Below are 17062 nucleotides of genomic sequence, written 5' to 3'. Positions count from 1 at the left end.
ACCTATAGGGCCTTTTACCCCTTGCAGAGACACTACCCTCACCAATTGGATTATTACCAACAGTTGGATTGCTACCAACACTTGGATTGTTATTATCTTCAAGAGAAATGCAGTTATCCATAGGGGATTTGAAGGATGAATTAGGAGAAAACGATGCATGTATCCTTGACTTCACTGTGTTCGTAAGAGTTACATCTTGTCACTTGACATTGTTTTGCAAGATTGGTCAATAATGTTCAAAAGCAAAATGTTTGTTTTCATCTTGATGGTATAAAAGTTTTACTTCAAGCATCTGTATCAATAAAATATTAAATTAATTAATTAGTTAATTTTTATATGAGACAAAATAAAAAAACTAACATAATAAATGAAGATGAAATCTTACTATATCAACTTGAGAGATCTCACTTGGACGTAGATTTTTGACTTGTGCCAAACTCCCATGAAATTTGTTGCAACATTTTATGATTACACCCCATCGAGATGAGATAGACACTTATGTTCTTGAATGATCATTCTGTAGCGAGCAATAATTTTCAAAAATTCTTCCCAAAAAATGAGCATGAGATTGCAAATTCCCAACAATTAGGTCTTCAATAATGTGACACCAAGCTCTACAAATTGCCACATTTTCTTGAGTGGTTAATGATTTTCCTCTCTTTGTTTTTGATGAACCGTTCATACTGATTGTGTGAAAAAACAAACAAAAAAAATTATGTAGATTGAAGATAATGTGTATTCAAATTGAGATTGGTTGTTTAGTTTTATAGGGAGTAAGAATATGACATTTTTTTATTCGTTTAAATTATAACCATTAAAAACCAGGTTGTTTCAAACATTTCTCAATTGGAGGAAAAAAAAGAGCCGTTGCTCAATTTGTGTATTCCAATGACAAAAGAGCACCGTTGGATTAAACAACCCAACAGTTCAGATTGCTGCTCCTCTCTGTCTCTCTTATCTCTCTATCTCTCTTATCACTCTGTCTCTCTTGATTCTAGAAACTTCCCAACTCTGCTCTCTCTCTCTCTACCCATCTCTCTGTTTCTCTTATCTCTCCAATGCCTCTCCAGAACCGGTCTTTATCTCTCTCCCTCGTCGTCACCGATTGTAGATTTCCTCACTCACTCTCTTACTCTGTGTCTCATCTTCTTCATCACCACAACCACCACCTTCAACCACAGCGACCACCAAACCCTTAGCAACAGCCACTACAACCGTTGATCTCTAACATTCTTCCCCAAATGTTCTTCTCTATTCTCCAACCCTCTTCTCCCTCTCTCTCTTACCTTCTTCATTACCATAATCACCACCACAATGAAAGGAACCAACCACCACCAAAGTGAAAGAAACCGCCGATCTCCAACCCTTTTCTCCAACACAACCCTTTATCTCTCACCATCTTCCTCTTTGATCTTTTCCTCCCTCCGTTCTAAACTGCCGATGTCCAACCTTCTTCTCCACCACAACCTCCTATCTTTCATATTCTTCTTATTCGATCTCTCTCTCGCTCTCTCTCTTTCTCTCTCTCTTTCCCCTTCTGTTCTAAACCACTGATCTCCAACCCTCTTCTCCACTACAACCCCTTGTCTCTCACCTTTTTCATTTTCGATCTTTCTCTCCTTCAGTTCTAAATTGCTGATCTTCAATGATCAAAACCCTAACCCTAACTATCTAAAGAACACGAAGAAGATCAATCGTAATGAAGACCATTTCTGTCAGGTAATTTTTTTTTGACTTCATTGTGTTGTTCAATTTATTTATTAATTTATTTTTCTTGAAATTGCTGAAATTGAAATTTTACTGAAATTTTTCTGGAAATTGAAATTTCTTAATCTGTGTTTATTCTAGAAATTTTGCTTCTGTTTTTATTTTTTTGGTGGTTTTTGGGTGAATTTTGTTTCTATGTTTGGAAAGGATAATAAGAAAGGGAAGGAGGAAACAGTTGGTTAAAGCTGACTTGGCAGCTGACTTGTGCCATATTTGACACAAGCTTTGGCATTTGCAAAAGATAGCAGCTGCTAAAACTTACCATTGGAGGTAGCTTTCTATGAATTGCTACCATAATTTAGCAATAGCATCTCCAATGGTTACCAGACTAAAATAGTCATAAAAAAATAAAATATGTTAGAAATTAATAAAACAAAATGTTATTTCCAAAACATAATCATTTTATTTTTTCTCTCACAAAAGTTAACAAAGTCAAAAAATTCATCACAAACGAGACTTTTTAGCCTCACGCTAAAATAATCAAAAAAACCAAAAAACCAACATGTATTCCAAATGAAGCCAAAGGCTATTGGCTACTGATAGACCCCTCACTGTTTAATTTGTCTTTCAAAAAGACAAGAATTATATAGGTACTTTCAAAACCCCCTAATATTTTAAAACTTGTTTATTTTACTATATTACCCTCATATCTATTAGCTATCCTATTAAGCCATCTTCACAGTGTATTTCAAAGTAAAGTTTATTATGATTCAAAGTAAAATTTTATATCATTAAGCAAATCAACATATTTTTAACCAAAGTAAAATTTTACTTTAAATCATAGTAAACTTTACTTTGATTCAGAGTGAATCAAAGTAAAGTTTACAATGATTTAAAGTAAAATTTTATATCGTTAAGCAAATCAACATGTTTTTAATTAGAGTAAAATTTTACTCGGAAAGTACAATTTTACTCTGAATCAAAGTAAAGTTTACTATGATTCAAAGTAAAATTTTATATTGTTAAGAAAATCAGCATGTTTTTAACCAGAGTAAAATTTTACTGTTATAAAAAATAAAATACATACAAAATGAATGAACTACAGTCAAATTTTACTCTAAGATCTATTAACAAATAATAATAATAAAAAGCCGAACTGGAAACAATTCCACTCATTGTTTTATCTGTTGAAACAATCCCAGTTCTCTTTTTACTCACTCACTCTCCCTCTCTCCTCTCTACATTAACATTTATCTGTTGAAATTATACATATCATAATCTGAGTTTTCTCTCTCTGTTTCTCTTTCCAACAACATTTATATGTTCCAGTCAACAACAACAAATAAAAAAAATTAGATGAACAACCAGCCAGATTAAAAAAAATAAATAAAAATCGATGAATACCAAAATTCAATTTTCTACAAAATCATCAATGTTTGCAACCTCAACACCATCTTTCTTTCTATGTATGTGTGTTATGTGTTTGTATCAAGAAAGAGAAGATGCTACCTACCAAGAGAGAGATTTACGACTAAACAAGGTATTTCCTTATCTTCACTAACTCCGAAAACCACACCAATAGCTTGAGTCGCTGTAATGGCGTCGACGGTGTGCAACTCGAGTTCTTCGAGATCTCAAGCCATTCAAACTCCATCGCCCCCTCCGGGAGTACCGCGACGGTGAAGCAATAGATCAATATTCGGATTCAATGCTGGAAACTTAGATCGATATTCTTATGCTTCGATCGGAGCTGGTGGTGGATATGGGTATGTGGCGGCGGCGGTTTTCATCGACTACGAAATAGATGCCGTAGAAGATGGAAGGTGAAGGCAACGGGGTGGCGAAGAGGCATGCGAGGTCATCGGCGTCGGTTTTGCTGCCAAATCTGGTCACTCTGACTAGATCTCCTTTGAAACCCTAGCTATGGCATCATCGTCTATGTATAAGCAATAGTTGTATCAGACGAAACTTGAGAGATTGAGATAGTGATTAGGGAAGATTTAGTTGAGGCTATAATAGTCTGAGAAAATATTTAAATAATAAATTTTGTCCTTTATACAAGATTTTATAATTATGAAGGGGTTTTAAAAGTATAATTTTTTCTTGGTCTTTTTAACAATAAAAGGAAGATAAGAGGGGTTTATAGCTAAATTTCCCTAAAATAATTTGACTCAATGATAAGACTTGTTATTAATACTATTAAGAATTGCGGACCTCACATTTATGTAAGACATTTGATCATTTGTTTAGTAGAAAATTTAGAATCCCTAACATTACCCTATTCTTAATCGGTGGTGCTACATGCACCAATTAGTGTACTAACTAGTGTACCAATATTAGTTATAACATTATTATTGACCACACTCATCAATTACATTACAAATACTAAAAACCTCTTAAATTATGTCACATCATCAATTAATATACTAGTTAATGCACTAATTGGTGCATATAGTATTATTCATTCTTAATAGTGTAGATTCAAGTCATTAAAATAGTTTTTTCAAAATATGTACTATATTTTCTTATCATTTAAGTAAAAAGCTTGACGCACCAGGTCGTATTTTTTCTGAAAGGGGGAGCAAAATTTTTTTTGTTCGCTTGTATTTATCTATTGGGTATACTGTTGGGCCCGTAAGTGGTTATTACGAGTTCCATTTCAATAACTTGAACTGTTAATGTGTAAAACTCATCAAGTATTATATGCATATAAAAAATCACATTGATCAGATATCGATAACTATGTAATCATGTCAGATTTCTGTTAACCATCTATTTTTTCACCGTCTATTTGTTTTTATACAAAACTGACTTGATTATGTAACTATCGATATCTGATCAATGTGATTTTTTTACAAGAATATAGTACTCAATAAGTTCTACACATTGAATAGTTTGAATTATCAAAACGGTATCCGTAATGAGCTCCCATAAGCCCAACAATACTCTCCAATAAAATCACGGACTGAGGAAAGGATACCCTTATTTATTTCTTGTCCCTAGGTGGCAGGCTTTGGCTATTATCGTAGGACGAATAATTGATGATGTATGGACAGGTTGGAGAGGAGGAATAATTGATGATGTATGGACAGGTCGGAGAGGAGGCGTGAGGAAATGAATAGCCACCCAACGTCATTGCGCCTGTTGCCATCAGAGCGATGTTTTGAAAATTGGATCGTTGATCATACATATTAAATTAAGGTCTAGTTTAATCATTGAGTCAACTCCAATCAAATTGGGATGTTACAATTAATTTATAAATATATTTAAAATTATATTTCAGGGACAACATAGGAAAGAAGCAAAATAGAAGGGGGAAAAAAAGTTAAAAGAGGTACATCCACTTGAACATACATGACTTTCTGGCTTCCAATTCACTTCTGTCAAATAATAACTACATTGCTACCACTTAAACAATCAAAGTGACCAGAAACATATGAGCGTATTATTCTATTACACTGATACAACAGTTCTAAAACAAAAAAGGGAAAGGAATTTATTTTAAACAGTGAATCCTAAAATCTAGACAACAATGACTGTAATCCAACCCCAGAAGAAGATTTTTTAAGCATTGGTTTCTTCAAGAAATGGATAATCAATATAACCAACAACAGGATCAGGACTATAGAAGGTCTCTCTATTGTACTTGTTAAGCGGAGCATTGAGCTCAAACCTCCTTGGCAAATCCGGATTCGCCAGAAACAACCGACCATACGCGACAAGATCCGCATGGTTCTCTGCCACGCCTCTCATACCGTCTTCTCTGTCATAACCTCCCGCAGCAATGAAAGTGCCCTTGAAAGCCTTCCTCATTGGCAAAACCGTGTCGGGGCTTTCAAATTTTTCTCCAACCGTTTTCATTCTAGGCTCAACCATGTGGCAATATAGAATACCATATTTATTTAATGATTCCGCCATGTAAAGACCTAGAGCTTTTGGATTTGAGTCCCCGGATTCCATGTAATTTGCAAATGGAGAGAGCCTAATTCCAACTTTATCGGCTCCTATCTCATTGACAATGGCTTCAACGATATCAAGTGCAAATCGGCAACGGTTCTCCAAAGAGCCTCCATACTTGTCGGTTCGGTCATTAATTTGGTCTTTCAGAAACTGGTCTACTAGGTAACCGTGAGCTCCGTGGATTTCAACCCCATCAAAACCTGCAAAAGAAACAACAAAAGCAACCTGAGCTTCATTTCGTATGAGAAAATCTGGTTTCTCATAGTTCTTACAGCATTTCTTTTCAAAGAAAATGTCTCTTTTTATCATCTTACAAGTCTGACAATGCTTAATATTAATGAAAATATAGCCACAAACTTACCAGCTTCCATTGCATTCCTTGCAGCGAGTCTGAAATCATTAACAATTTGAGGAATTTCATCAGTCCTGAGTTTCCGTGGAGGTGAAAATTCTGAAACATTGAAACCATTAGCTCGAGCTTGAGTCAACAACTTGTCTGTAGAGGAGATTGGAGCCTGCCCGTTTGGCTGAAAACCTGTACATAGTAATTGCATAAGTTAAGAGAGAACCAAAATTGTTTTTATTTTGTTTTTATCAGTAAAAAATTACAAATTATATTAAAAAAGAGGCAGCTACCAGTAAACAAAGTGTAAAGCAAAACTGCTATACATATTTTCATCCAAAAATTGGTCCAAGGATGGATCAATCCCACCCAGAAACCAGCAGTACAAAATGGCCAAAATTGCACTACTCAGAACAAAAATAGGAGTCTCAACTCTGTCAAAATATTATCTTAGCTCCTCTTCAAAGAAAACAACCACTTCCCAATCCCAACAAAACAAGATATCCCAAAAGATATATATCCCTCTTTCAACCGCAATCCTAGCAGCATAAAAGAAACCATCTGGGAAACCATTAACAAAACCAAAAACAAAAAACTAAACTGTAGAAATACATAACTAATAATCCAGTTTCTCCACTTTTGGCCCAAACCCATCATAATTATCACATAACCAAGGAACAGAATCAACATGGTTATAGGCCCTCTCAATGTCAATCTTGCAAATCAAACCCAGGGATCCACTTCTCAACCACAAATCCACTCATTTGTTAGCCACTAACACAACATCTAAAATCTTGTGGCCACCCATGTCTCAACAATGTTTTGTGTTTTGTTACAGAGAATGTACATCCAGTTAGCTTCTTCCAGTGGAAAACTACTTAAAATCCTTATTTTTCTAGGATATGCTAATCAATGAGACCAAAACCTCAAAAGATAACCATAATCAACATACATATTGAGTCTGTGCAACATAGCTGACAAATGTAAACAGAAAAGTAGAACTCAAAATGTTGCCACCAATTCTACCACAAATGTTAGTTATGTTTTGCAAACAAAGAAGCTAACCAACAAGCTGGAAACATTTGATTTTTCATTGTTATTATCAGTGAAATATTGTCCAATGATGAAAGAGATATTCAAACTGGGGCAAAAGTCAACAATATACCTTGATTTGAAACTCTTCCCACATGCCAAATCTGACAAAAGAATACACCACCCTTTGCATGAACAGCATCTACAATCGGTTTCCAGGCTTCAACTTGCTCCTTTGTCCATATACCAGGTGTAAATGGATATCTTCATTTGGAAAGAAAGAAGAATTAGTAATAGAACAATAAGAAATGAAGACACTCACGCTTAGTCACACAGATAGGCACACTCTTGCACACGGACACCTACATATTTTCCTTTAAATCAATAGAAAAGATTGAAATTGGCGAACTACTAATGTTAAAAAGTACCCTTGTGCAGTATCAGAAATCCCAGTGGCTTCGGAAATGAGAAGACCTCCTTTGCTGGTCCTCTGTGAGTAATATAAGATAGCATGTGGTTGAGGAACGTTGTTGAAAGATCTCTGCCTAGTCAATGGCGCCAAGACAACTCTGAAAATTTTGGAGCGAAAAAAGAAAAACAGATAAGAAAACTACATCAAGCATTTAGACAATGTGCTCCTTGTAAAGATGAACCTTACACTAATTAAATTATAATAGCTTCTTTAGAATTAAAAAACACAAGGCAAACAAAAGAACCACCACTAAACAAGAATGACATGACAAAAAACGTTAAGAACTTCATTCGATGATTAAAATTCAATCACGATTAAAAAGAACTAACATGTCCAGATCAACATACGAACTGCAGCAGGATCAGGGGCGACTCCAAGGCTTGGTCAGGGGTGTCACCTGAACCCCTGGCTAAATTTATTTATTTATTTATTATATAAATATTGGATTTTAGAAAAAAAAATTAGTAATTGAACCCACTAAAATATAATTTTGAACCCATAATTTTAAGTCCTACTCTTTTGAACCCACCAATGAAAAAAGTTTACTTTTTAACTTTTACCTATTTTTTGTTTAAAATATTTTATTTGTAAAGTCATATTTTTTTTTTTTGGTCTACTTTTTGTTTAAAATGTTTTATTTGTAAAGTGATAGTTTGTATTCTTGCTTTGGAAATTGTAGAAGCTCGTGTATTAGCATGTCTTTTTGCTTAAACAATAGAATTAATATATTGAAATATTTTTGTTTATAATTTTAGAATTTAAATTAATTTGTTGATTTTTTTTTTTCCATAAGTAATATAATGATTAATCTAAATTTTCTGTAAGATATATGATATTTAAGTTTTTAATTGACACCACTAACAAAAATTTCCAGAGTCGCCGCTGCGCAGGATGGTGTGTTGTGTCAGTTATAAGCTATAAAGACATAGCTTTCATAAGTCTATATGGGACAATGAACTGAAAAGTTCAAAAGAAAATGACAACAACCAAATAAATGAAAACAAAGTCACAAAATGAAGAGGAAAAAGAAGAATTGGGATCCTCCTCTTCATTTCGGTCCTTCATTCCCTCCTTGCAGGGCTTTCGGGCCCACTTTGAGACCCAATTTTGATAATTCGAATCGTTCATATTTTTAGATTTATTTAGTATATCATACCTGTAAAAAATCAAGTTGATCGGATATCAGAAAGTATGTGTTCGGAAAACTATTTATTAAAAAATAGTTTGTAGTCCCAATTTTCTAAACGCATACTTTCTGATATCCGATCAACTTGATTTTTTACAGGTATGATATACTGAATAAATCTAAAAATATGAACGGTTCAAATTATCAAAACTGGGCTTCAAAGTGGACCCGAAGGCCCTGCAAAAAGGAAATGAAGGAGGGCCTCAAGGAGGGGATCTAGACTCGAAAAAGAAAGCCACTCTTTAAATTTGCAGAGAATGCCAAAAAAGGAGATGTGACCTTCCCATTTATCTGTCAGGGTATGAAACTAAGGGATATTTGTTTACATAGATATCAGATGATTCTTCTCAAGCCCCTTAAAATCTCACAGAAAACATCACTTCTTTCCTGTATTTTTGTTTTAAAAAATAAAAAATAAATAAATAAATTTCTTGAATTCTTTTCCAATTGACGCATTTAATGATGATGAGCAGAGACAGTCTGCAAGACACAAATTTAAACAACTGCCAACAAAAGTTAAGGAGAGAAAATACATTTGGGCCAATACATAGAGAATAATCATCTTGTTAATTAATCATTTGAAAATGCTAGTTTCAGAGCAATCTAATAAGTTTAGGCTGCATCCACAAATCATATGAGCGAATAATATGGAACACTGCATATGATATTCATTAGGAACTTTGGAGAGATACACATGAGATGATATTGAAGGGGAAAACACTACCAGATATAATTAGCCTAAGAGTGAAAGTGGTTTACAAGAAAATGATACCTCATTTCTAAAACTCTAATCACAGAATCAACGACATAAAAGAATTCTACTCATATTGTCCGTGGTTGGTTTTCTGTCCATGTACTTAAAGCCACCTATGAATACGTATAAGCCCATCTCTAGCCCTTACTCAAAATAAGTAAAAATTTGAGTAAAAGGTTAATTTGATACAAATGGACAAACTCAGATTTAAGCATAAATCTAAGACGACACTAAAGGCAAAGTGGTAAATTTTGGAGTCACAAAACAGCCTTCAAAATTTTGAGTAAACTTGATTCGTTAAAAAATTTGAGTAAAACTCAATTTAGTACAAGTTTGGGTCAAGGAGTGGAGGGTGTTTGACTGATTTTTTACCAAATTTTAAGTTTCATATAAGTTTGAGTTAGAGATGCCCTAAATATAAAATACCAGCAAGTATACATTTAAATTTGAAAATACAATATGTCAGCACATTCATGTCAAATAGAAGTAAAACAATAAATAAAAAAATAAAAATTGACTAAAAAACCATAAACAAGAAGATTTCTTCAAACTAACATCCAGTAAATATAAAAATACAGTCACTAATTAGAAGAATTACAACACTGAACACAAAGAAGTGAACTGATTGAGAGAGCGAATTACTGAATATTAAAAATGAAAGAATGAATGAATTTCCCATATGGGATTTTCCTCAAACACCACCCGTTAACAAATCCACTCAGCAACATAAGGAGAAAACAATTGAAAAAAAAAACTACTTTCTATCAATCGAACTGTTTATTGCAAATATAAACAACAAAATCAAGTGGGATCAAAATCAAGAAAAATTTCTAGTGTATGTAAGAAAGAAAGATAGATACCTATGAGAAAGTAGGAAGTTTCCCATCTTGTATGGGGAGAGAAGAGGGTTATGGAGTGTGATAGAAATAAGAGAGTGTAAGAAATCTCTTGTATATATTGTATCTGACAGTGTAAGAGGAGACTCCATTTATAGGAGCTATTGTTTACAACATCATTATGTTACATTACATAAAATATTAGAAAGTGGCCGAAAGCAGCCGAAAGTGAAGGCGTGCTCTGGCATCCCTCTGGCATCTAGCATCCTATATATATATATAATATATTAGTATAGCTGTGTGTGTTAATATAATATATATACATATTAATATATGTTAACAGCCCCCCTCAAACTCAAGGAGGACAAACATAAACCAACTTGAGTTTGGAGAGAGTAACAAACAGGAAAATAAAATGACAATAAAATAAAATAAGATAGGAGACACTGTATGGTTGTGTCAAATCGTTGTTGAAGACACGGTATGGTCGTGTCATACCGTTGGAGAAGACACTGTGTGGTCGTGTCAGACCATTGTAGAAGCTAACCGGAATCAATGTCGGGACAGTTTACGGGGTCATGTCGGACCGATGTAAAAGCTGAATGGAATCAATGTCGGGACAGTTTACGGGGTCATGCCGGACCGATGTAGAAGCTTGTGATGGTGCACCAAGGAGGCGACTTAGGAAGTGCGCCATGGGGTGGCTTGGGTGGTTCGCATGGTGTGTAACCATGCTCACCATGATATATGTATAACCCCCCCTCAAACTCAAATAGGGGTGAAGATAGAAACCTATTTGAGGTTGAAACAAAGGGAGTGAAGAAGTGGAGTAAAGCAGCTCAACACAGAGTGAAGATGTGAAAAAAAAAAAAAAAAAAAAAAAAAAAAAAAAAAAAAAAAAAAAAAATGGTAGAGTATGAAAAACGAGTGGGTTGTGAATGGATTTTTTTTTTTTTTTTTTTTTTTTTTGTGGTGGAAAAATAATAATAATAAGAAAATAATGGAAAAAGGGATGATGCTCACCAACTGAGATGTTAAAATAAGAAAATCTCGAGAGAGAAAAGGGATGATGTTGTTTGTTTGTTTTTTTTTTTTTTTTGTTCAAAGCAACCCATGATGGGGCCAGCCATTAGATTAAAAAAAGATGAAAGAGTCATTGATGTGGGTGTAGGGTGGCCCATTGAGTTGGGTAAAACCAGCACATGGTGTGTGGGTTCGTTTGTTCAAAAATATTGTTTAGAAAAAAAAAAAAAAGAAAAAGAAAGGGAGGTGGTGGAGGATATGGTGATAAAAAAATAAAGGAGAAAGTCAGTTGACTGAGTGGCCCCTCAAAGAGAGAGAGAGACCCATGTGCGTTGGAGATTGAGAGACCCAGCTAGAGAGTTGCAGAGAGAGTGAGCTGTGTGGGTGTTTCCGAGAGATGCCGAGAGAGATCTTTTGATTTTTTTTTTTTTTTTTTTGTTTTTTTTTTTTTTTTTTGTTTTTTTTTTTTTTGTTTTTTTTTTTTTTTTTTTTTATGGTTGAAAGCACACACACAGATTTTGGGAGAGAGAAGGAACAAAGCCATGAAGAAAAGAAAAAGAAAAAAGAAAAGAAAAGACTGAGAAACATAGCACACACACCCAGCACACACAATTCACGGCATACACACTCATCATCACATCTTCACTATGAATATACAGGTTTGGATTCTCTCCATCGACTTGCTGTGCCACGCTCGTCACGAGCCCTTTGTGGCTCAACATCACACCTTTTGGTAGACCCGTTGTTCCTGATGAATATGGCAAGGCAACGACTTCGTTTGAATCGATTGCCACTTCTGGCAATTGGGTTTCGTTGGATTGAGTCAATTCGGAGAAATGTAAACACCCATCTGGAGGAGAATCGATGCAGATGATCTTCACGTTGTTTTCGCTTGAGTAATCGAGTACTTTACTTGTGTAACTCGATTGGGTAATGATGAGCTTAGAATTTGAAGCTTTTGCTTGTTTGATTGTCTCGGCGGGTGTGAAGAATGGGTTTGCCATGGTTATGATTGCGCCGAGATAGGATGCGCCGAGGAAAGCGAAGACGAATTCAGGACAATTGGGTAGTAAAAGCATGATGGTGTCGCGTTGTTGAATGCCGAGGTTGTGGAAACCTGCGGCGACTTTGCGGGATGTGAGTTCGACATCAGAGTATGCGTAGACTTTACCAGTGGAGCCATTGATGAGGCATGGTTTTGAACTGAATTGCGAAATGTTTTCGAAACAGTATGAATGGAGAGGAAGTTGTTTTGGGATGTAAATGTCTGGTAATTTTGATCTGAAGATAATTTCTTCTTGGGTTGTTTTGGTATCCATTGGGAATGAATTGGATGAAGAGAATGAATAATGGGTTGTTAGGGGATTGAATTGGTTGAGATCCGGCGGACGGTCAAGGCAAGGTTGCCGCCCGCCGAAAGGCGAAGAACACCAAGATCTTTAACTTATAGCTCTGATACCATGATAGAAATAAGAGAGTGTAAGAAATCTCTTGTATATATTGTATCTGACAGTGTAAGAGGAGACTCCATTTATAGGAGCTATTGTTTACAACATCATTATGTTACATTACATAAAATATTAGAAAGTGGCCGAAAGCAGCCGAAAGTGAAGGCGTGCTCTGGCATCCCTCTGGCATCTAGCATCCTATATATATATATAATATATTAGTATAGCTGTGTGTGTTAATATAATATATATACATATTAATATATGTTAACAGAGTGGATGCTCTTGCTCTTTCTCTTCTTGTCCTTGCCTTACTTGTTCCAATTCCATTTTTATTCACTGAAAAAGCTTGGAAAATGAAAGTTTGTGGATGAATGAATGAATGAATGATATCCCAAAAAATGGAAGTTTGTGGATGAATGAATGAATGAATGATATCCCAAAAACCAAAGAGAGTGAAACTGGATTTTGTTAACAATACAAGAAAGAAGATTACAGGACAGGAGGCTCCAATATTGGCTGGGGAGAAGCTGGGTGGGGGTATATATAGTACGAGGATCTCATTCTTAATTTTTTTTCTTATGGAATTTAAATTTCATAAAAAAAATAATAATAATAAATTATTTTTGATTCATTCATTGAATATTTCATCAAATTAAAAACATGAAGTATTAAAAATATTTTTTTTCATAAAATTTGATGAGAGGATAAATTGGAGATAAGAGAAAAATTTAGTAAATTAAAATAAAATTTGATAAAAATTTGAAATATCAAATCAAATTAATTTTTTTTTTTCAAGATTTTTGTGGTCGAGTGACATATAATTACACCTTAGGGTGTGATGAGTAGAAAGTTTAGAATTTGAGCTGATAGATCAGCAGCGACGATTCTTTTGAGTTGTAACCAAAGTTTAATAACGCATTAACATTCTATTTTTGATAAAAATAAATAAATAAATAAATAAAGTTTTTTTTATTTAAATTTACAATTAAATTAAATAAAAAAAAATTGAGGAAGAGTTAAATATGCCAGACTGAAGAAGGAAAGACAGGATCCAGTCCCAATAGAATTCGGGTCAAATTTTGCAGCTGATACTCCCCATTCAAAGCACGCCTTTTTTTTTTTGCAAATTACATCAGCTGTTACGTATTCATGCAAAAAGAAATTATATTATTATTTTTTTGTAAATCAAAAAAATATATATTACATATAGACAAATTCTCAAATAAGTGGTTCACCAACTACGTAAATTAAAATTAAGCTTTTGTTTGGAATGTAAGTTAACTTTTTGATGATTTTAATTTGAGGTTAAAAAGTTATATTTGGGATAATTTTTTTGATTTTTTTTAACTTTTATAAGATTTAAAAAAAAATGATTATAATTTGGATGTGACATTTTGCCATATTTGACTAAAATAGTCAATTTTATCCTATATGACTATTTGGCTATTTTAGCCCAAATGGGTATGCCAAACATAGCCTAAATTAGTATTACATAGTTTTTGTAAGTTTTGTTATTGTAATGGGACGTAGGGATGCTGCTGCGTAACCCACGCTAAAGCATCTACTGTGCGGCAAAATGAGCTTATTTTGGGGTTCATTTTGATAATTCAAACAATTCATATTTTAGAATACATCAAGTAAAAGATGCTTGCAAAAAATCAAGTTAATCGGATATCGTTTACTCATTCATCTACTCACATTTGTATCTATAAAAATAAATAATAATTGTAATTTAAAGTATTAAAATCAATACAAATGTGAGTGGATGAATAGATAAACGATATCTAATTAACTTGATTTTTTGCAGGCATCTTCTACTTGATGCATTCTACAATATGAACGGTTCAGATTATCAAAATGGGCCCCAAGAGGGGAAAATCCAATAAGCAGAATGGCCGAGCTATGTGTGCAATTGAGGGGAACTTACACCGAACAAATGACCGGACTACATGTGAAATGGGCTGACCTAAGGTTTGTCCGAACTAATGAAGCCGTCCTCTGTATGGACTGAGCAATATTTGGTCAAGTCGCGGTTAACCGGTTGGACAACTCGGAGTTGAACCAATTGATGAAAGTTGGTAAATGGCCTTGTGTCGGGTTATGGGTAGCACGACAGGAGCTGTTACGTGGCACAATTGGAAAACGAGGAGGAAAACCTGCTAGTAGTATGCGTTAATACCGTTTGGTTGTTGTTGTTTGGCAGTATTGACGCGTACACGTACATCCATGCATCTAGGAAAAGATGAGCAGAGTAGTGCGTGCAAAAGCCATACAAACTGTGCGGCACCTCTATACAAGAGGTTTGCAATTTTGGTTATCAGAGCCATCTGTCTTTTGTCTCCTTTCGTTTTTTCTCTCTAAAAGGGTGCAAACTTGATCGTCGGAGGGGCTTTCCGGCATCACACCCACCGGGCAGCTCACCGTCGCTTTGTTCTCAGGCTAAACGACGTTGTTCGGAGTAGCTCAAAGCTTGGATGCGAGGAGTACGGAAAGCGACAAATATTTCCTCCCCGTATAATTGGCGCCATCTGTGGAAATCTGACAGACAAAACCTTGTTCTCCAAGCTTTTCAGGTCATCTTTTATGATGAACAACGATGACATTGTGTTGTCTGCCATCAACGGCATCGCGCCAGAGTCCATTCGGTGCAAAGATGGCCTGCCCGTCATTTCGACGATGGCTGGTTTGGAGACCTTAGCGCGAGGACTTCCTAGAACTACTTGAGATAAATTCGCAAGGAGTTCTAGGCACTCTGTTAGCCTAGAAGAGCGTTGCTGACGGCTAGACTCACACACTTAGCACCTGGAAGACAAGTTGAGAGACCAAGACACCATCATCAAGAAGATGGCGATGGAGATGAAGGCCATGAAACGTCAGATGAAGGGAAAGGGTGTCGCTGGAGTGGGGAACTACAATAAGCACGCTCATTCTCGCCGTTCCGGCAGTTAGAATAGACATCACACCCGTTCACTCTCCGTCACAAGACACTTCAAAGCTAGAGACTACGTCGCACCGATGGCGACATCTCGTATGCAGGATAGCAATTACCACTCCTCACGTCCGACGACAGTGTTGAGATATTCACGCTCTGACTTTGCTCGCCAACTTTGAGATTTCTTACCAAACTGAATTTTGCTCGCCAAGAAGTTGCTAAGCCGATTTTGCCTAAAAACTTCCAACAGAAACTAATGATTTGTTCAGTCGAAGAGAATTCTAATCGAAGAGTGAACACGGTCTAGGGGCAACCTATCTAGTCTGGGTAACTGCTTTGCCTGTGTAAGTTTAAGGCAGGAGTCCAGACTGGGGGGGGGGGAAAGCAGTAGGGTTGATCTCAATGACTTAATATTTTGCCAAAAAGATCTTTGCTCGGCAAGAGGATAATTGATAGGTTTTATCAACTTTGGAATTATCCACCGAGCGGATGTTGCTCAACCAAATGAGCTGATGACTTGTTCAGCTTGAAGAGTTGGTGAGCGGATGTTGTTCGGCCAAATAAGTTGATGAATTGTTCAACATTGACTTTCTTGGCTGAGGTGACCTTACCTAGCAAACCGAGTTGATGAATTGTTCAACTCCAACCTTCTTGGCCAAGGTAACGTTACTCGGCAAGCCGAATTGATGATTTGTTCAACTCGGAGCTCTGCCGAGTGGATGTTGCTCGGCCGAACGAGTTGATGAGTTGTTTAACTCAGAGCTCGGCCGAGCAGATGTTGCCTGGCTAAACGAGTTGATGATTTGCTCAACTCGGATCTTCGCTGAGCGGATGTTGCTTGGCTGAACGAGTTGATGAGTTGTTTAACTCAGAGATCGGCCAAGCGGATATTGCCCGCCTAAACAAGTTGATGATTTGTTCAACTCGGATCTCTGCCGAGCAGATGTTGCTCGGCTGAACGAGTTAATGATATGTTCAACTCCCAGACTTTTGGCCGAGATGATTTAGCTCGGTCAAGGAAGTTAATGTTTTGTTCAACTTTGAAAGTTTTTGACCGAGATGATTTAGCTTGGCCATGGAAGTTGATGTTTTGTTCAATTCCAAAACTTTTGACCAAGATAATTTAGCTCGGTCAAGGAAGTTGATGTTGTGTTTAACTTTGAAAGCTTTTAGCCGAGATGATTTAGCTCGGCCATGGAAGTTAATGTTTTGTTCAACTCCAAGGCTTTTGGCCAAGATGATTTAGCTCGGCTAAAGAAGTTGATGTTTTGTTCAACTTCGGAGGCTTTTGGCCAAGATGGTTTAGCTCGGCCATGAAAGTTGACGATTTGTTTAACTCCAAGACTTTTGACTAAGATGATTTAGC

The 17062-nt window shown here is 35.7% G+C and overlaps 1 protein-coding gene and 1 pseudogene across 1 annotated transcript; both read right to left on the bottom strand.

Moving 5' to 3' along the window:
• Positions 1-5130: 5130 nt before the first annotated feature.
• On the bottom strand, positions 5131-13232 carry LOC114318219 (putative 12-oxophytodienoate reductase 11). Its single transcript, XM_082874817.1, has 6 exons — positions 13040-13232; positions 10315-10372; positions 7471-7611; positions 7176-7306; positions 6029-6202; positions 5131-5867 (listed from the first exon to the last, which is right to left on the bottom strand). The coding sequence occupies exons 1-6, from the start codon at positions 13089-13091 to the stop codon at positions 5272-5274; spliced, it is 1152 nt and encodes a 383-aa protein (XP_082730943.1). The 5' UTR covers positions 13092-13232; the 3' UTR covers positions 5131-5271.
• On the bottom strand, positions 11759-12757 carry LOC145792917 (4-coumarate:CoA ligase 1 pseudogene; annotated as a pseudogene).
• Positions 13233-17062: the final 3830 nt, after the last annotated feature.

Source organism: Camellia sinensis, chromosome 6 (assembly GCF_055761805.1).
Source record: "Camellia sinensis isolate YWXY chromosome 6, ASM5576180v1, whole genome shotgun sequence".
NCBI classification, from domain to species: Eukaryota; Viridiplantae; Streptophyta; class Magnoliopsida; order Ericales; family Theaceae; genus Camellia; species Camellia sinensis.
The sequence above is the reverse complement of the archived record's forward strand: the minus strand, read 5'-3'. Positions and strand labels throughout refer to the sequence as shown.